Raw genomic sequence first — 19,898 nt, 5'->3', positions numbered from 1 at the left:
GAATACAAAATTTTCCTTGTAGGATGAGGTCATTGGCATACAGCTCTGCAGCTTATCGAGAACTGCATCGTTAGGAACGACATTACCATTGGCATGCTCGATCCATTTCATGAAGTTGCCATTAACGGATGATGGGGAATTCTAAAGGATTTCTCTTGGATCAGCGTTCCCGAAGGTGTAAGAAGCCCAAACAGCATTATTTTGTCCTGAATTGCTGTACACAAGACAGTTTTCTAAATCAAGTAACTAGACAGTTGCTTGAGATTTATCGGGGACGAAGATGGCGTAAGTGATGGACGGGGAGCCGTTGTGGGATACGGCCTTCGAGTAGTGCTGGGATACACCGGGGCCATTAGATATAAGCACAAACTTCTCTGGCGGAGGCGGAGGCGCATTGGTATAGACTGTGGCGATAGTGGTGAGGGTTTGTGACATCAACCTCCATGTAGTTGCAAGCGCTTGAGATTCGATCTGGAGGGTATGTGGGGCCCTCTCTGTAAGTGGAACATGAGTGTTTCGCTTCACATAATTTTGATTCGTGATAGTAGTACAGATAGTGTCCTTTTTTGTGGCAGTGTTAGTGCTAGTAGTACAATCCGTTATTGTGTTGACAACGGTGTCGACATCGGTGAAGGTTATGGTCTTTGTGAGAGTCTCTTGGGCCTCATCGGTATTGTGACAGTGGTCGCCTCACTGGCGATGCTGTATACGAACTTAGTAAACCGCTAGGTCCGTGAGGCTTTAACATTGTGGTATAGAAAATGGCCCTACAAGTTTAGGTAACGAAAGATCGCGTTTTGTGGGTAGAGTTTATAGCTTAACTCGAATCCCAAAGAAATTTCAGAAACGAAAGTTTCCAGTTAATTAAGCAGGAAGTGTCAATGACTTACAAAAAGCTGTGCGGATGCCTAGGAAGTCAGTTCGAATAGACAGGATGAGAAATCTAGCCTCCTTTTATATCATTGTGCTGTCCATATCCGCCGGTCCCTGAGCGCGATATTGACGATTTTGAAGAGTCTGCACTCGTCCCGTCATAGATTTGAAGGACATGACGACGAAGTGCCGGATGCAAGGCTATGGCTTCGAGTATTGCCATTGCGCAAGTTCAAGTTTGGGCCCTTGGGAACTGAAGCTGAAAATAGTGGCTGCTGCATTGTGCCCAGCGAACAAATAGCACGCTTCTGCCCAGACTTGGACCGAAATGTTTTTCTCTGTCGCCTGCAAGCTGGAAGCCTCAGAAAACTGGAAAGTTCTTTTTGGGTTTTAAAAGTCGGGCTGTTAACTTAGAAAACTTATGTCGAAAATCCTGACATTTGGTTGTAAATGTTGGGTTTTTTCGGGCACCGCAGCTCTATAACGGCCTCCATAATCAACTGCTTATTGCCAAAGCTCGTCTGTAATCATTTGTCACGACTGCATTGGCCTCACACCCAGGTCTGCATCCCTGGCTCTTGAGGGCAATCCCTCAGCTCAACATTCTTATGAAGTCGCCAAAAACATCGGTTCTCATAAGTTGACAAAAGAAAAACAAAAACGAAATCTGAGAGAGTCCCTTCGCCTACTTCTGAACAGCCGGCAAGTATATCCAGATATCCCTTCGATAAGTTTACAATAATCTAGGTTGCTATTTAATAGCGTTATTATATACCTAACGGTCTTCTCGCAATTAAAACAACAACTTATAGTATATGGATTTGTGATATTGTTGAATGGATTGATATTAAAGCCCAGATTTCACAACTTGTAACCCGGAAAATGCCAATGAACATGGAAACGCAATTATATAATACAAAGTAAAACTATAGGGAGTTATATTAGTAATTTAGCATGGGGCCGGTGGAAAGTTACCGTCACAATGAGCAAGAATTCAAAACAACAACTTGTACAAGTACCGACGCGCTGATAAATCAAATGAAAAAAAGGATTTATTCTAAGATGCGACTGTTTCGCCTTCCAATCGGCTTGTTGGGTCTTGCTGGTTGTGGCCGACTAGGCGGCAGGAGCCTGTGGTTGGGCACTTGGAGCGGTGGCTGGAACCGTTCCCTCAGCTTTCGTAAAATCTGGCAATTGACCTCTTTCGAGTTGCTCCAATGCTACAGTGAACTGATCGGGACTCAGTTTTGGCAAAGCTGCCCATATCTCCGATGGCACAGTAGTCAAGAATTGTTGAATTTCAGCTGAAAGCTGTTTCACAGCAGGAAGCGACAAAATGGCGGCTCTGATCTGATCAGGTGAAGGTGTAGGAGTGTTTTGACGCTTCGTTTCTTTTGTTACAGCTCGACGTGTCTCCCTTGAACGACGCTGGACACTACGAGGAGGGCCGTAGAATGATGCGGCTCTTACTCCTTGGCGATGGTTGACTGGTGGGTATATCAGATTAGATTGATGTGACAGAAAACTGGAAATCTGATAACTTACATTCAGCAACGCCTGTCTCCGATGCTGCGCCATTTGCAAGAGCCGAAGAACCGGCAATGAGAAAAGGGATAAAGAAAAGAACCGAAAACTTCATTTTGTATGGATTGTAGAGATCCTTTTATATACCGGAATTTCCCTTCTCGGTTGTGACTTAGGTAGCGCCAGGTGTTCGAAACTAAGTGAATAGTTCGAAAATCGATGTGAGTGTGACAGGTGGTTATTTCCAAAGCTCAATTGATGGTGTAAACCGAGATATATGGGATTATTTTTAGGAAAATCGTAAAAAAAAAAAAGAAACTTAAAGGATAACAAACGCGATATTTGAGAACTGAATTTTAAGGCTTTGAATTGAGCGTGACCAGCACGGCTATATCCACCAGGGACTTTTAAAAGGAAGTGTTTAGGATTGATGATGAGTGAAGGAATTGTAAATAGGTGGATATAACCGTTATATATACTCGTACCCTCTAAACTAATCGTACGAGGAAAACAGAATGCGAATCATCTAACTCTGCTACCCAGGGCTCAGAGTCTCGAGCTAAAACTTGGGGACTATTGTGATTCGTGGGAGAGCTTGTGTTAGAAAGCTTCTAGGCTTCGCTAGAAACCAAGTCTCCACAGAAGTGCGTCAAATCATGCAAGAACCAAAAAGGTAGTTAGCGACGAGCTCAAACGTTCGGGCGAATGTCGCTAGCATATTTTATGATCTTATACCGGACTAGTTACGAGCCACATTTCCCCCAAGCCCCAATGGACACAAATGTCCTTCACTTGTTGGGACTAACGAGTCGTTCCAACTTGAAGAGATCAAGTTACCCCGGCTACTTGAACCTGTTTAAACATTCGCCGTCGCCAGCGGCCAGTTTTTCAATGGAATAAAAAAAATATCGTCAATATCGGAAAGGCGGTTGTTTCGTGGCGTCCAGATGCATAAAGCCAGGCTTGAGGCTAAACTCTTCGGAATCGTTTCATCCTCGAAGTGTTGCAAGTCTATGCTCAATTAAGTGTTGCGTGGCACGCAATTTTGTGTAACGCTTCCGAGATCTGGCCAATCATCTTACGCCAAGGGCCGCAGGGGATGAACAGGAGGTTTGGAAGAGAGGTAACGCCTCCGCAAGTATTTTTACTGCTCCTGCATACGGAGAGAAACAATGGGAGGTGATAATATGATACGATAGTCTACAAACCAGAACGGCCGGTGACTATTGCATTGGATACGTCATATTCGAGCCTATTAGTATTAGATTCGATTGGAGACGAACCCTTATATAGTAAGCATGCAAGTCGTCTATCAATATCATTCGATTCACACAACAGCATCCAAGTCGACATCTATTTCTAAACTATCCCCTCGCTGGTCGTGGGGTATTTATTTTCTTCAATTTTACATTCGTTTTATATTTTTAAACTACTACTTTTAATACTTACTCATTCTTTTTATTTACTTGACGACGTTTTAATTTCGACTTCACCGGACTTTTGCTTTTTTTTCAAAATATTTTAAATGGTTGCCGCTTCGAAAATTCTCCCTGTTTTGTCCTTAGGACTGATCGGGTTTTCCCAAGCAGTAGAATGGCACGTTCCAGTTGCTGCAGAAGACAAACATATTGGAATGGTTCCTATTCGCCAAGAACATATTATCAAAGGCTTGAAGAGAAGATCCGATGATCTATCCCGGCTCAAGCCTCAAGATCAAGTCAAAATGTTTTACGGAAGGGCATTGTGTAAGCTTTTAATCAATAATCCTATTGGTAATTTAGATTAAGGCAGGAGACTAACTGTCCGTTCAAATATAGCGGAAGCACATCTTAGAATCGCAGATATGACAGTTACGAAACCGGATGCGAACCACCCGCTTATCTTGCTGGAGAACTTTGACGATCTTACCGATAGCATCACTTGCACAGATGAAGATTCCAAAATTGCTCTAAAATTCAAGAGTAAGGATGCCATGGACACTGCCATCAAATCTTGGGACTGGATCAACGAGAGTGACAATGATTATTTCTTCCTCTTTACCCATCATCATCACACAGGCTGCGGTCCCGATGAAGAAAGAACTTCTTACAAGATTACTGCCGTTACCTACGACAAAGCCACTTTCACAACAGTCCTCACAAAAGAGAAGGCGACATGGAATGAAACTCTCCAAAACTTCGAAATCAAGATTAGGACTGTTGAACATCCTAGGCCCAGCTTCGCCAGGAGAGACTTTAGCAGTGTTCTCCGCACTGGTATCTGCGCATTTTCTGGGCCTTTTGAGGAACTATTCAAATTTCAATGCGAGGAAGAGGTAGGAAAGGGTATTGACTCAGTTGTGGATACAGTAGGCGAAGGTTTCGATAAAGCCGTGGACACAGTCGGCGAAGGTTTCGATAAGGCCGTGGATATAGTAGGCGAGGGTATCGATACGGTCGTTGATGTAGCGAGCACCGTTGGTGGTTACGTCGAAGAGGGCCTGAAGCCGGTTGTAGATGTTGTCAGCAGCGGCCTCAACACCCTCCTTGAGAAGTTTGTCGATGGGAATTACAAGATCTCCTTTGGAAAGAAAGACCCCAAGAGCAAAATCCAACTCACGGGTGTCGCATTCAAGGGAGAGGTCGACGTTGACATGGGGGCTAATTGTATCGGCTGTTACCTCGAAGGTGGTTTTGGGTTCAAAGCCACGATCTCTAGAGTCAATGGAGCAACACTCCCAAGTGCTATCTTTGATATCACTCCGCAGATCGAGGGAAACTTCGGCCTTGAACTCATCGGCGTAGTTTCCAAGGAGCACGACTACAACGTTGGTGCAGCGATCGGAGATGCGATATTGAAGACTATGGGTATCGCCCCGTTCCTCAAGATCGCACCCGAAGCCATCGCAGGCCCCGGTGTTATATTAAGAGGCGAGGCCACTATCTCCACGACCATGGGAGCTAAATTTAGCTCTAAAGGCGCACACATCCGGCTTGTTGCGGGCACAGATCCCAGCATTTCTGTTCCATCTTGGCCTAAGGATCAGTTCAAACCAACGTTCGACTTCGCCGGTCCCGAATTCCAAGGAGAAATCAATCCTTACATTCGTTTTGGTTTTGGTTTCGGCTTGGAGATTGCGGATACCGGTAAGTTTGGTGTCTGGGGGGGTATTGATACCAGCGTCAATAATGTCTGGGCTTACAACACCTGCGAGGGTGCCAAAGAAAAGACCTTTCACTACCAATCGATTTTCCAGGTTGCCGCAAAGGTCAACGTTGTAGCAGAGATTGAGACAGTTGTTGGAAGTAGTGATAGGTTGAGGGACAAGGCGAAGAAGGGCGCCAAGGATGGATTTATCAATGGTGCCATCGACACAATCGTCAGGAAGGTGCTAGGTGATTTGGCAGACGGCCGCCCTATTTCAAACGCTACTATCTACGATGGCTGCGAAGCCCCTGCGGGTCAACAGGCACTTGATAAGGTTTCCCTAGCTCCCAAACCAGCAGCCTCTAATGGCGTGCAAGTCCTAAGCACACCCAAGCTACCTAATGCTGCTGCACCAAAGGTGAATGCGTATATGCCCGGTTATTCGCGTCCAATCTACGGAGAACTACTTTGATAGCTTTACCAGATAGTTGCATGCCTTGTAGGATTATGTATTTTTAACTGTATGCTTAGTTATCTTAATTAGCTTTTCCTGTCTTTCGTATAATGAACGTTCGAACCTTTTCTCCTGAATGCCAGCTATCGATAAGATACACTTGCCAGTGCCTAGAACTGTAATGCGTATACACGATAGAGGATAATTTTATTTCGCTATCCAATTCCCATCGTCGTAGTTGCAGTGGAGGCTCATTTATTATGAAGCCAATTGATCAAGATACTTGCTGGCCTCGTTCTCGAGCCCAACTTGTATATAGACTGCTTGCCGACTGTAATACTAAACAACACAAAAAGAGATACCCTTTGGGCTACAGCGACACGTTAGCGTGCAACTTTTGTGGTATTTTGTTGGGGCGGTACAACCACACTCCCAGACCAGACTGTAGCCTACTGCATATTACCCTCTTGTCGAATTGGAAGGCTAAACTAGCACTGAATCTTAGGGTCTATGAATAATTCCATGTTTAAAGATATGGGCTTGTACGAGGACATGGTACGTTTCCATCTTTTTGGTATCAAATCTGATCCTCATGAGCTGAGAATTCGTCATCTGGGCAGTCTGGTGTTCCAGTCCTGCATGCGGATATATGCAATTTCACGCATACCCTCAGTATGGTCTTGGCTGGCCAATAGCTATTAAGAGCAGTTATATACGGACGCATATAAATGCTTGTAAAAAACAATTTCTTGTATTTTTATTGGCCTTTCGCTTTTCCATCTCAATTGCGAGTTTGATCGCTGCAGATAGCTGAGAAGTTCACATATACACTAAAGCACCAGTAGCTGTGATGGACGACAAAAGTTCGCTTATGCTCGTATCCGCTGCTTTGGGACAGAAATATTCCAATTAAACTCATCTTTGAGCGCATAAAACCCGTCTGCCAGGTAGTACGATCCTATACTTGCCGATGATATATATATTCTTCCACGGATAGGGGGACAAACCTTGCATTAGATAAGACGGGAGCGAGCTGAGTATGGTTTCAGCCTCACCGGTGTGCTGGAACAAAGAGGATAGCGCTATATCACGACGATCCCACATCTATGCGTCTGGGTTCATTCGTTTTCTTGCAACAATACTACCATTTTCTATCTATTTGCGTAGTATAATAAGCTAGCTAGGCAGCCATGGTTAATGTCAATGAAAAGGAAGAAATACTCTACATACGTGATAAGATTTTTGATCGTAGTCCAAGCTACAATTAAGGTCAACCCAAGACCCCGCCTGCATCACGTATATGCTTTAGTTCTTTTATCTATCTATCTTCTGATAAGGGCCCAGGCGTCCTACTATTTCTACAAACTCAATTTTCGAATTTCATCATGGCTATCGACATCTGCCCAGGTGAAAATGCCACCGAGTGCCTCCTTCGGGCGCTCCTCAAGGCCCAGTTTGCTGCACAAAATGAAATCAACTGGAATCCTATTAGCTTAGGCTTTACTGCCGTCATCGGTGTATCGGCAATTTTAACAGTAGTTCAATGTGTCCTTGCTGCCGGCTCGAGAAGCTTGAAAGCCGGTGAATCAGCAATTGGATGGTACAGCAGGTTTTCGGCATCGAGCTTCTCGATGAATGAAATGCGGGTTCGTTCAGTCGCTTACACGCCTATTCTTCAGACGAATGTGCTCCAAATGTACAATCTAAAATTACACCTCCTTTCGTCTAGGATTCGGAAAGGGCTCTGGATTCTTAAGAGTTGGGCTACGGATGACACTTCACGGGAAGCTGGTCCAAGATACCAAACTACGAGCTGTTATTCCATGATGTCGGAAGGTCAGCCCCGCGGGCAACATACCCTTTGACTATCAATTTGAGGTGAAAGAGCCTTGTATCGCTTGATTGGAACATGCTAGGCGATGTCATGTACATCTAGGGTCAGATTTTGAGGCTACATTTGCGGAAACCCCGATCCATGATCCATATACCAAGTCCCCCGGGTACCACGACATTGTTCTTGACTCCTTGGAGGCTCGACGTCTCATCAAATGGATTCAAAACCTAGAGCGATAGCCTATATACACATGTGCACATCACACATGTCACTATCTACTCAAAGAGATAATCATGCGGTTGTATGAGATGAACAGTTGATGATATACGTTTTATGAGTTCTGTAGATAGAAATATTTGTGAAAGAACCTTCTAAAGCTTAGGCGTTTGCAAATCTGCGAGGCCTACGTAATTAACTTAAGTCTAGAAGTTTCCAGACGCCTCGATATGATTCCAATTGAATCGGCGAAGGGTTGGGCTATATATATAGGTCGTAGATATCGATACGTGTATACAGGATAATAGTCGCGAATCTACAGGTCTATCTAATTCATTGGACTTTCTATATAGCGATACTTAAGCATCCTGTAGGTCTGGGCAGCTGGCCCAGGGATAGCCTTTGGATAATTGCTTGTCAATTTACCTTATTGATGGTGTATTAGTGGTAGGAGACAATGACCAATTGGAGATACGAAGAGGAAACTAAACGGCTGGCTATCAAAGGTTTGATTCACGACATTAATGGCTAAAGTGTTACATGTACAGTGAGTTAGAATACGAAATAATTGTAGTCCTATAGGTCTGTACATATCTAAGGGAGTAGTTTATCGCTGTATTGATTTTGTCTAGATTCATGAATACAACGTCACAACGCCCTAGAAGTTGTAACGTTCTGAACTGCCTTGGAATTTTCCCGCATAGCTCAGCCCCAAACATGATATTGAATCCACGACTGAGCTATAATATCCCACGGCCGGCTCTTGTAACAACACTGAAGCACTACGGCTAAACCCAAGAACCAAGCGGAACAAACCAACCGACCATGCCCTAACACACCATGCTATGGTTCCATCTTTCAACCCCAAACCTAGGAACCATAAGTAAATAACTTAGGGATGTATTTATACATAGAAGAACAAGAAAGCAGCATAGAAAAGTGTTTTGTACTCGCTTTTCCGTTTTATCGATCCCTTGCTGAAACGAGCCCAGTATCTCTAGAATGTGGAGTAAATTCTATCAAGCCCCACCAACGAAACGCGGTCAATTGCAAACCGATAAGCTATGGCCAAGAGAACGTGGGTACGTGGCTACAAAAGGGGTCTCCGAAATTTGCTGATCGCTTCGAGCTTCGCTAGAAAAGTTGAAAGAGGTCATCAGGAACCCGCACCCCAAAATTTTCCGAAGAAAAAAAATGGATATAGGGACTTTGATTTGGATAAAAGCGCTTCTAGATTCATGGGATTCTGGATTTGAAATTTGGGCACTGGTTGATTATATCGACGTCGCCATTGGCCAGCCAAGAAAGCACGAACCACTCAACGGACAGAGAGATTCATTTTAAGTTGCGCGATGAAGGGAGGTTTTGAATGGCGAAGAGCGAAGTGGCTTTTGGGATTCTCATGAGATGAAATGAGTGACCACAATGCAGAACTAATGAAGCATAACGGCACGAAGATTCTGATCCGAAGTCGGACCTCACGAAAGCACATGCCGACTCCATTTCCGAGCTTTAAAAGGAGAAACCTTCATTAATCTGCATGATATAGGCTACGAGTTACACGCAAAGTTTTCGCATTCTTGAGGTGTTTAATAACATGGCTAAAAGTTGCGCCGTTCAGCTTCTGTGATCCACTTAAAACCTCAATACTCCGCAAGTTTGATGGCCAGCACGGAAAGGGTATCCCTGGTCAGAAGTGACTTCTCCGAGATTTGTCTCCTCTTGCAAGATATTTCAGTATCGTGTTAAAGGGGAAATTTTATGATTCCCAAATTGCATTGTACTTCCTGAACTTTGTTCTGCGGAACTGAAGAGTACAAAGCGCTCTGGGTGCCTGGCAACGGAATATTTAAGCTTTTTTGATCGGCTCACTGGTGGCATTGAGTTTTTGTTCAATTTGTACCCGCGATGCTACTTGGTCTAACGTTATCAAGCCCCTTGGGACTCTTCTTTGCACGAAATTTATCGATCGAGCGAAACAAAAGAAAAGTAATCAAGCTGACCACGTATGGAATCGAACCAGTACACCACAAGGTCTATCTTTCTTTTAAAATGGTAGATTGATCATTGGCTATTTTGAAGCTGCTGTCAAACTTCTATGCTTCAATCTGCGAGCCAACGAAGACATCAAACCGAGAATTCAAGATCTTATTCCGCCGTGAAACCCGAACCTTAAGCATTGGTACCTTCCGGCCTTGATTCAGAATTATTCCGCGTAAGACGGGATGCAATGTATAATTAGCTTCGAATTTGGGACCGAACATCATTCACCTGCATACGGGCTTCCTGCAGGTACAACCTTTGTGCGTCGCTGGCTTGTGGCAACTGGGGCAGCTGATACGCCATGTTTCCTTCCGCTTGTGCAACATGCAGATACACGAAATGGTGTGTACCGAAAGGGTTAAAAAGCATACCATATGTATCTTCCTTGATAACACGGAGCATTATGCAAGCCCAATCGCCGCTTTCCAACATGGTAGCGAATGTTATGTAGCGACAGTGCTCTCGCTATCGATTTCCTGGGTGTGGATATCTCCGTATATTTTAGAAAAAGGCTGAGATCCCAGGCACTGGAAAGGCAGGAAACTCGAGATGTGGCTTAAAGTTTGTGGAGCGAAGCCAACCGAGCCGGCCAATGGATGGACGGAGCGAAGCGTCTGTCCGATGATATCACGATCTCGAGAAGGTAAGAAGATCTAGATCGAATCTTCGGAACGGATAGACGTAAAGGTGTTGACTGCGGGCCTTGACGAGCTGAAAATTAAAGCATGTCATTCGAGAGGAGAGTTAAAACGGGAAGTAAAATGTAGCAAGACGTCAGCGGTAACCGCCCGCAATTGTCTGATAATATTACCGAGAAAAGGGTGTATGTCACCCAAAAATTATATCACAAGATTTCTATAGCCAGTATATCATGAAATGAAGATGTCCTCCTGAACATGAACACATAGAATTGTACAAGACCCACCCCATGTTGAACCCAATTTCGTCACCTGCATTATTCCGTGTCCCGTTTATGTCATACCCCGGTTTTCCCGAAATCCATTTGTTCTTCCCTCGCCTTCGCGATAGCAGCCTGCTTCTCGCGCCATCTTTTCCTATATACAAGTGATGCGACGAGACCTATCAATGCGAAGACAACCACGCCAACTACGACTCCGGCGGCAACTATGCCGGGTTTTATGGTGCCACCATCGGACGACCCCTCCGAGGCTTGGCTTGAAGAAGAGATCGTGGCAGCCGGGACGGTGTTAGATGCTTCCGTTAAAGATTCGATCGAAGTTGTTGTCGAAATTTCGGTTGTGAAGGTTGAACTCGGTGCTTCTGTTGTGACACTACTCTGCTCAGCCGTACTTGTTGGTTCAGTAGTTGATGTTTTAGCTACAGTTGTCCTAGGCGGGACTGTAGTCTCCGGGTGTGATTCCGATTTACTCGGTTTTGGCGCCGTCGTTGGTTCGGGATCATTTTCCCCTGCGTCGGATTTGGTGGGTTTCGCAGGTACACTCGTAGGTGCGACTGTGGGAGCAGTGGTGGGTGTAGGAGCGTCAGTGCTAGTGGTTTTGCACGAATCCTCGTCACCAAAGAAACATTTTACTCCATCTGTCGCAGGGTCCCAGGCCGATTTGACGTCGTCAAAGAAACCAGCTTGGACGACTTTACTAGAGATAAGAAGGACGGAGAGAAGGAACTGGGCGCGAGATAACATTTTTTCCCTTTTGAAATTTGTGGCTGAAATGAGTGGAAGTGAGGATTGTCCGTGAACCAGCCTGATGTTGGGATTGTTACGTTTAAAAAGAGTGTCTTATCGAGATAAAATATCTCGATGTTGGAAATAGCTGGTGGAAAAGAGTGACCTGCCGCTCCTCTACATGCGATTGACGCGCGCGCAAAGCATCGATAGACGGAACAGGCTGAAGTGGTTCACAATGTTTCTATTGCAAGATTTCGTTTTGGGTTTAGAAAGGGGGAGGGGAAAACGCCTCGGTCCAATCTCTGTGGGCCTGGGTGCGCGGCTGATGATGGGAAGCGACTGGGGAACATGCGACCAATCAAAAGGTTGTACCTCGTCCCACACACCGACGGGCATTCAATGTTAGTTGGGCCACTGCCTTGATGGCTGCCCAGTTCGCATGTTTGTTTGTTGGAGTAATCATGCAGGGCGAGCGCCTGTTAGAGAGAATGGGGTTGAAATGTCAACGGATTTCTTAATTTAGACGGTGCACGCAGAAATGCGGCAAAAGGCATGGTTAGCACGCTCTCCAGGCTTGCGCATTAAAATGGAGCAGAACTGGAGATATCTTCTGGATTGGCGTTACCCACGGTACGGATTACCGAAGGGCACAAATTACTCGAGCCTCTACACCCTCGAGGGGCCTATGTGGCGTATGCATCTAGGCGCATCCATGGCCTGATAGTACATATGTCACTGCATGTCAGTACATGTATGTATATACTTCGGAGGCTGTCGATTCCTGTGTACCGACGGCTGCCTCGAAATCGAAATATTCAAATGGTCTGGCGCACAGGCACTCGCGTCAAATGAACAAACACCCTTCGAGCAAGCGGCAGGTGCAGAGTCCTGGGGAACTACGTGCTGAGGCCGCTGGCCTCCCCTGTTAAGCTAGACCCTAGTCAACAGCCCATGTACCAGGGCAAGGGCCTTTAGTAAAGTCCAGGCACTTCTTCCTTTCTTGGACCCTGAGCCGTAGGCGACACCAGATCGTGTAAAAGGAGAAAGACCTGGGATTCCCATCGCTGTCGGTCGTTTTTTTAGAAAGGCCGACAGAGGCAGTCGCATCCCAAAGCCTCGTGGATGTCGATAGAGATCCTTCAGGAAAGTCGTCATTGGGCGACCATCAAATGCATGAACGGCGGGCAATAACTGCCTTTTCGATGCAGAATTCCGCAGGCCTGAGTCTCCCGGAGCCTGTTGGTGCTATTGAATCGATATATTTGATAAATTTGATTGAGAGATGATACCAACCCGAAAGCGGAGGCTTTCAAGCCCGCTATCCAATCGTGAAGTTGACCGAGACAGCCTGCAGCCCCACCCGGCCTGTCAGTTTCAATTTATCGCAGTCGTTCAACAAAGACTAGCTACGAGAGGGCATCCTTAACAGTGCCTTTTATACCCTTTTCGCCCCACTGCTGAAGAATTCTGAAAGAACGAAGGAACAAAGAAGGCAGAGTTCTCCTGAGTTTTATTCTGGCAGCCAGGAACCAAGGCTTTTACACAGTACGGGAAAACTGGAGTCGTTGATGCTGATGGTAGGCCATCATTCAATCTTCATCCTTCGATCTTCTTCCTCTTCACCACATCAACATCAACATTACCATTATCATCATCATCACCACCGCCACTGTCTTTACCAACACTCACAACTGTCGCTGTCATTGTTTCATCTGCTTCCACAGTGCAGTGCGAGTATGGGTTTGCCCACAGGTCACATGAATTCCTTGTTTCTCTAGCACGACGCACTGCACTGCCATGCGACCTGATCGATAACACGACTAATCATTCTCCACCTTCACTTCATCATTGCCACACCGACATATCCTTCCTTTACCTCCAAACAGGACTTACTTTCGGTATGTGTTAGGTCTACTCATAGCTTCTTGCATTTCTCAATTCTTTTCTGCAATTTGGCCGTCTGTGGCTTTCGCTAGACCTTCCGGTAATATATCGGGAACATGAGGGGAGCGCTGCCAGTGTGCATCTTCGGTTTCGCGAAATGCATAGATGACCGACATAATCCAACTTTTTTTTTTTTTTTTTGTGTGTGCATATCCTCCTGATATCTATCCGTCTCTGTTCTTATGATATCTCCTGCGTGGTCTTATTATCATCGTTATTATTGTCCGCAGGTATCTCGGGCTGGCGTGCTATATTTGCACCGGTGCATCCACATGCCCGACTTGCATCTGCATGAATATGGCCCTACCTTGGAGGTTCTGCAAGCCAAGTCGTAGTGTCGACGAACCAATCCGGGGTGCAAGCTGGTGCCTGCAACAGACCTGACGCTGTGACATTCTTTCTGTACCCTTTCTCCGTGTTTGCGCATGTTCTATGTTTTTCCCACTAAGATCAAAAAAGGTCTGTGAACTCCAGATCTAATTTTCTTTCTCTCCACTTTCAGTCTCCTCTTGTGTTCGTTTTGCTCGACGGCCTAACACACACTGACTAAATTCTAAGCTAGATCTCTTATTCTCCCCTTTTTGCCCAGTTCGAAATCCTTGGATAGCGAACGCCCTCCCTTATTTATCGAATTTATCCATAGGCCGGCCTAACTACCCCGGTAATACCTCATCGCTTGTGTAGGCATCAAGCCTTGCGATCGCGAAAACTTATCAGTCCCCCTATCCGCTTGTCCAATTCGGTCTGAAACGCTTAAAACAATTCTCTAAGTTTGCTTCTCATTCGATACATTTATATTTCTCCGAGTCAACCAGAGCGACACTAGCCAACGGGCTCTGACGTACCATATAGCTCCCAGCCCATTGTCCTCAAGGCCTCGGACTTTACTATTATTAGTCCCGAATTGAGCTTGAACTTCCCCAACTTGCGATATCACGAAGCTGCTTTTGTGCTCATGCATCGCATATTCTTTCTCTTTGTGTGCTGGGATTAATTGCTTGTTTCTCGTTTCCGTCCATTCTCCGTCCATCTGCGGAGCTGCGTCTACCTGGGACCTTGCCCCAGCTGCCGCGAGAAATATATTTACGATCGCATTGACAGCTTGGTAATTTCTTTAATTACGACTCGTTTTATAAACCAAAATTTCAATTCTCCGATATTGCAGCTGCACAAGTTCCCACAGTAGGGGACCATCAGTATAAAGAATGATGCGACAATCTCGACCGGACGTTATGGATCTAATTCCCCAAGCACGCTCGAGGTCTAGGAGCCTTAGCATGTCATCAGACACTGCCCTTTCTGTTTCCGGGGGCAGCCCCTCAACACCCGCTCCGCTCACAGGTGTTCTACCGGAAGCTGCGTATATTGCAACCTCAGCTGCGACCCAAATTGTTACCAGCGACCACGAGTCATTCTTTCAAACATTGTCCGCAGAGGGAATCGTCAAACCTGGCCCACCGACCATTCTGGTTACACCCGACGCGCTGAGGCTGGTAAATCAATTTCTTGATTATCTGCTTTGGTCGATATTATTGGTTGGAAAGTCAACAACGCTCAAGTCGCTCCGTCCCGCCGTCACTGAGGTCTTGAAGAGTCGATTGGCTCGGGAAGCAATCGCCTCTGCGGAAGCAGAGCTCGAGGAGTATCTTGGTGACGGAGATGAGGATGAATTGGAGGATGGCCCTTCCGAGGGTGATGAGTTTGATATTGAGAGGATATGGAAAAAGGCGAGGCTAAGGTGTATGATCTACTCATCATTGGGAGATCTTGAAGAAGATGATGACGAAGGATACGAGGAGTCGGAATACTCCTCGAATGGGCTTGACCAATACGCTAGAAACGGTCCGCCTACTGCGGTCTCGCCAGCTGTTGCCATCTTTTTGACATCCATTCTCGAATTTATTGGCGAACAAACCCTTTTAGTCGCGGGGCATGCAACGGTCGCTAGGTTTTCCCAAGCCCGCATTGCAGCGGCGACTGAAGAGGGTGCGGCCGGCAACTATGAGGCCGTTGATAGACCTTCGGTTGAAGAATTGGATATGGAAAAAGTCGCATTAAACCCCGTCCTGGGACGGATGTGGCGACAATGGAAGAAACTATTACGTGGTCCATCTGCGGGGGGCCAGATAGCTTCTAGAGTACCAAGTATCCGCCGTGATAGCAGACGACAAAGTGCCATCAGCACCATTAATATTCAGAGTGTTCTGGACAGTAAATCGGACTCTGGGGCTGTCTCCCCGTCTGCTCGAGATCTCACAACCAAAAAATCGGACGACGGGATCAGTCCAGCTGAGGAGCATATTCCCCCAGCTGTCAAATCCGGACTACGGAAACTGGCATCGGCCGAAATGCTTGGAAGTGCACCGCTGACACCAATTCCCGAGACTCCTTCGAATGTGGATGGGGCCAATGGCGCGAAAATGGTTATCCCCGACATGGCAGCCATGGTATGTTTTATGGCAAGACTCCCCCACTTTCTCTCGATTGTATCTGCTTGCATGCTCTTTTCCAACCCCTTTTCTCCACTGTGGCAAAAGTACAACACCCTGGTCGCGGGGCCAACACAATACAACAGGCCCACCGCCTGTTTCACGCTTAGCTACCACGCGCTCGAAAGACGTCTTCGTGGAAGCGGACTGTGCAGATCAAGTTCCCTTTTCTCTGTCACTTGCATGGGGAATATATAATACATAGCTGACGGCCCGTTCCCTTCGATTTTATAGAAGCATGAAGTTATTTCTGGAATCCCTGATTTCCCCCGACCAAACAGTATGACGACTTTTCCATCCCATTCTCCACCTTTTGTCTTTCCCTTTAGCAAGGCGCAACCAAAGGAGGTCAATGATGTCGCTATAGGAAAAGAAGAAGTAATTGAGCGTACATCTTACCGAAGAGCACGTTCGAATTCGCTGCCGCTTCCCGGGTCGTTCCCGTTCTCGCCAGAAGATGTTGACTTCCCATTGAGTCCAATAAGCCCGTTGAGCCCACTAAGTCCGATGAGCCTTCGACGGCCCGAGGAAGATGAAGACGTCATTACCCCAGTGCCAGAGAGACCATCACAGCAATTCCCGGAGCCGGTTCTGAGGGAGCAAGATCTTGAAAGCATAGCCGAAACTGACGAAGATGCTACTGATATTGATGATGAAGCTGGCGAAGTGAGCACGCTAGATAGTTTTGTCATTCATGAGACTGCCGAAGCTACCGCTACGACTCCGACCTTTTATAGAGCACAATCTGTGCGGATAATATCCACTGGAAGCGCACCTGTTGGATTTGGAATTACGGAGAGAAAGTCGAGTAGTACAATCAGCACGTTACGCGAAAAGGAGGAGCCAAATGAAAGCCGAGAGAGCGCACCAAGAGAAAGTCCTATAGATCGATCCCTACATTCGCCTGACGAAATTGGAGTAGCTAGAACATCAGACATTGCTCTCCTGACTCCTATCTCGTCTCCTATCATTGGCGCGGATAGAAATTCGCAAATCACGGAACAACCCGGCCTTCTTGTTGTTCGTCGTCCTTCTGCGGATTCATCAGCGGAGAGTGCGACATCTGCCACTCGGGATATTGCGAAGGAACGGAGGCGGCGTTCAAAATACTATCAACCTGCCCCAGCGCCGTCTGCACCGGACTTCTATCCTGAACATCATACCGAAGCAGAAATCGTGGAGCACGAAAAACAGAAAGATGAGGAACCGGAACAACAACCCACTTTGCAGATCTCGCAAGTTTTGCACATAAATGACGAACCTAGTGTCTCCAATGCTCGAAAGTCGGCTCGCGAGGAGCTTCTAGACCTTTATAGCCATGATCCGGAGTTTGATGAGGATGACGAACCGGAGCCTGTGAAACGTCAGACAAAGCCTGTCCGTTCATTGCATGGCGCATCTCCTTTCGGGTCACCAGACTTGTCGCAAACTGCTAAATCCACCCATTCGAACTCATCTGAATCTCTCACAGGCAGATCTCACTCTTCTGGGGCTTTGAGCACAGATCGACGACAGTACCCCTCGTTTGACCTTCCCCGCCCTAGCTCCAATCGTGACGTTTCCACGCCCACATCGAGTGAACGTGCTGGAGTACGAGTATGGACACCTCCTGCAACACCAGATGCCGCTAAGGGAGGACGATTCAAAGCAACCCTTAACAAGACTAAGGGCCATACACATTCCGCATCGATTTCCTCCCAAACATCCGCCAAACTAAAAGGTTTTATGGGTGGAAGACCGACTACTGCGGATGACAAGCGTCAAGTGAGCAGTAGACAGGACTGGGATAATGAGAGCTCATATAGTGATACCCACGCATCTAAGATCGATGAAAAGGAACGCAGCTTTGAACAACTGATTAATAGCGGTGCAACACTGCAATACACTCTCACGCCTGATACTGTCAAGCGGATCGACCTTGAGGTAAGGGAAAACTCAAATTCCTAAGTAAACCCCTTGCTGGATGTTTGGACTAACTTTTGGCTGCCTTGCACAACCAGATCGCTTCGTCGAGGAAGGGCTCAGGTGATTCTAGCAGAACAAAGGCTTCCGTAGATAAATATGTCCCGATCGTAACTCCAGTAACTCAATCTCCACAGCCTGGACGATCGAGCTCTCAAAAGTCAAGACCATTGACGACGATTGCCTCGGAAGAATACGAATACGACGACGTCGTTCCAGATATCCCCCCAAAACAAACTCGTTTAGCTGGAGTTAGCTCCGCAAACAACAATATAAAGTTCTTCCCGCCACGTTCAACATCGACCTTGTCGGGAACGATGCCGCAACCGCCACGTGGGGCATCCCTACAAGCAATAAATACCCAGTCAAATACTGTACCCATTGCTGTTGGACAAGCACCACTTTCACCCCTTGAATCACCAAGATCACCAACCACCAGGTCCCCTTTGATTCCACGACGACCCACCGCAAGTTCTATTGATGAGATCCGACCCTTACGTTCTGCTGGCTCAAGAGGGAAACTCGTAGCTCGGGCACCTCAGCCAGCGACAGCCGATTCTACGCTTGCATTAATTGACTTTTTCCGAAATACACCACCTCCACTTGATGCGCCTGTCAACCCTCCACTTGGAAGGTCGTCTTCAGTTTCATCACGAACGCCTTCAGTTTCTTCTCGAACACCTTACAGATCGGCTATGGATTCAAAGTATGCTAATGGATCTAACGCTACACCGCAAGACTCAATGACTAGCATAGCTGAAAAATCGAATTCTCACTCGTCATTCCACTCCCAAGCGGACCTCATTAAGAAACCGGAACCACCACAACCTTCCCCTCGGGTCCCACAACGCCCACAAACAGATGGCGGCCCAACTCGAAAACAGGTCCGCGTTAAAGACCCTTATGCCATAGATTCTGACGATGAAGATGACGATCTCTTCGACCGCCCTGCTCCAAGGGCGCGGCAAGAAGAATCTTTGATGGACTTCCTCATGAACGCTCCTCCACCAGAGCCTACGCCGGTGCAACCATTTGTCCAGCAACAACCTCTTAAGAAGAAAAGTAGTGCAGCTCAACTCATCGGTCGCTTCCGCTCATCCTCGAAATCTAACAAGATTTCCAAAGCAAACGTATCCGCTCCAGTCGAAGCCCGTATGCCCTCCAAGTTCCAGCAAAGTTCCAGCAACGGCAGTTCTGCAAGCCTCCCAGCGAGGAAACATGTTCCTCTCCCCGTCAAGCCAGTAATGGAACAGCAATTTCCATCGAGGGCTCAATCGAGCGGTGGCATTGCGACGAAAGGTATGATGGTGTCTTCAGCCCTACCGCCAATGCCCAGAAAACCGTCGATATTCCAAGCGAGAGATGCGAAAGCATATGCGCCTGATTCGGACTCGAGTGGTCTAGCCGATTTTCTGAGGTATACAGGCCCACCAGTCAATATTGAGCCCGCTCCGGCAGTCAGTGGTGAGAAGTTCAAGGGCTCTGGTAAAAAGAAACGTGGAATTGCGGTTTAGACTGCATTGGTTTGGTTTCGCAGAGAAAATTTCTTTATTACTACTTCCTAACATTTTAACAATACAAAATACAAGGCAAGGTAGCGTTCGTTTGGTTCTTCTAAATTTTATATTTCTTTCTTCAAGGCTTTGTTTATTTTTGCTGAGAAACAATGCCTCAATTCCCCTGTTACTTTTATTCTGTTCCTCTGGTAGTTTGCACAGCATCGTCATTATATCATGACTTCCAAAAGTACGCCATCCTTTATTGACGGCATACAGGACGGCTTTT

At 46.5% G+C, this 19,898-nt stretch overlaps 6 protein-coding genes across 6 annotated transcripts; 3 read left to right on the top strand and 3 right to left on the bottom strand.

Moving 5' to 3' along the window:
- Positions 1-246: 246 nt before the first annotated feature.
- DFL_005534 (uncharacterized protein) lies at positions 247-748 on the bottom strand (the record flags this gene model as incomplete). Its single annotated transcript, XM_067634807.1, has 2 exons — positions 247-656; positions 715-748. The coding sequence occupies 2 exons, from the start codon at positions 746-748 to the stop codon at positions 247-249; spliced, it is 444 nt and encodes a 147-aa protein (XP_067489300.1).
- A 1,241-nt stretch (positions 749-1,989) lies between these two features.
- DFL_005533 (uncharacterized protein) lies at positions 1,990-2,512 on the bottom strand (the record flags this gene model as incomplete). The annotated part of the gene is made up of 2 exons (XM_067634806.1): positions 1,990-2,360; positions 2,419-2,512. 2 exons carry the CDS (start codon positions 2,510-2,512, stop codon positions 1,990-1,992), a joined length of 465 nt encoding a protein of 154 aa, XP_067489299.1.
- A 1,410-nt stretch (positions 2,513-3,922) lies between these two features.
- On the top strand, positions 3,923-5,995 carry DFL_005532 (uncharacterized protein; the record flags this gene model as incomplete). The annotated part of the gene is made up of 2 exons (XM_067634805.1): positions 3,923-4,142; positions 4,215-5,995. 2 exons carry the CDS (start codon positions 3,923-3,925, stop codon positions 5,993-5,995), a joined length of 2,001 nt encoding a protein of 666 aa, XP_067489298.1.
- A 1,367-nt stretch (positions 5,996-7,362) lies between these two features.
- Positions 7,363-8,050, top strand: DFL_005531 (uncharacterized protein; the record flags this gene model as incomplete). The annotated part of the gene is made up of 2 exons (XM_067634804.1): positions 7,363-7,813; positions 7,914-8,050. The coding sequence occupies 2 exons, from the start codon at positions 7,363-7,365 to the stop codon at positions 8,048-8,050; spliced, it is 588 nt and encodes a 195-aa protein (XP_067489297.1).
- Positions 8,051-11,046: 2,996 nt separating this feature from the next.
- DFL_005530 (uncharacterized protein) lies at positions 11,047-11,733 on the bottom strand (the record flags this gene model as incomplete). Its single annotated transcript, XM_067634803.1, has 1 exon — positions 11,047-11,733. One exon carries the CDS (start codon positions 11,731-11,733, stop codon positions 11,047-11,049), a length of 687 nt encoding a protein of 228 aa, XP_067489296.1.
- Positions 11,734-14,867: 3,134 nt separating this feature from the next.
- Positions 14,868-19,627, top strand: DFL_005529 (uncharacterized protein; the record flags this gene model as incomplete). Its single annotated transcript, XM_067634801.1, has 3 exons — positions 14,868-16,109; positions 16,386-18,074; positions 18,152-19,627. The coding sequence occupies 3 exons, from the start codon at positions 14,868-14,870 to the stop codon at positions 19,625-19,627; spliced, it is 4,407 nt and encodes a 1,468-aa protein (XP_067489295.1).
- Between the last annotated feature and the right edge of the window lie 271 nt (positions 19,628-19,898).

The sequence above is a fragment of the Arthrobotrys flagrans genome (genome assembly GCF_004000055.1).
Source record: "Arthrobotrys flagrans strain CBS H-5679 chromosome Unknown unitig_9, whole genome shotgun sequence".
Taxonomy (NCBI): domain Eukaryota; kingdom Fungi; phylum Ascomycota; class Orbiliomycetes; order Orbiliales; family Orbiliaceae; genus Arthrobotrys; species Arthrobotrys flagrans.
Note: the sequence above shows the minus strand (reverse complement) of the source record. Positions and strands in the feature narration are given on the sequence as shown.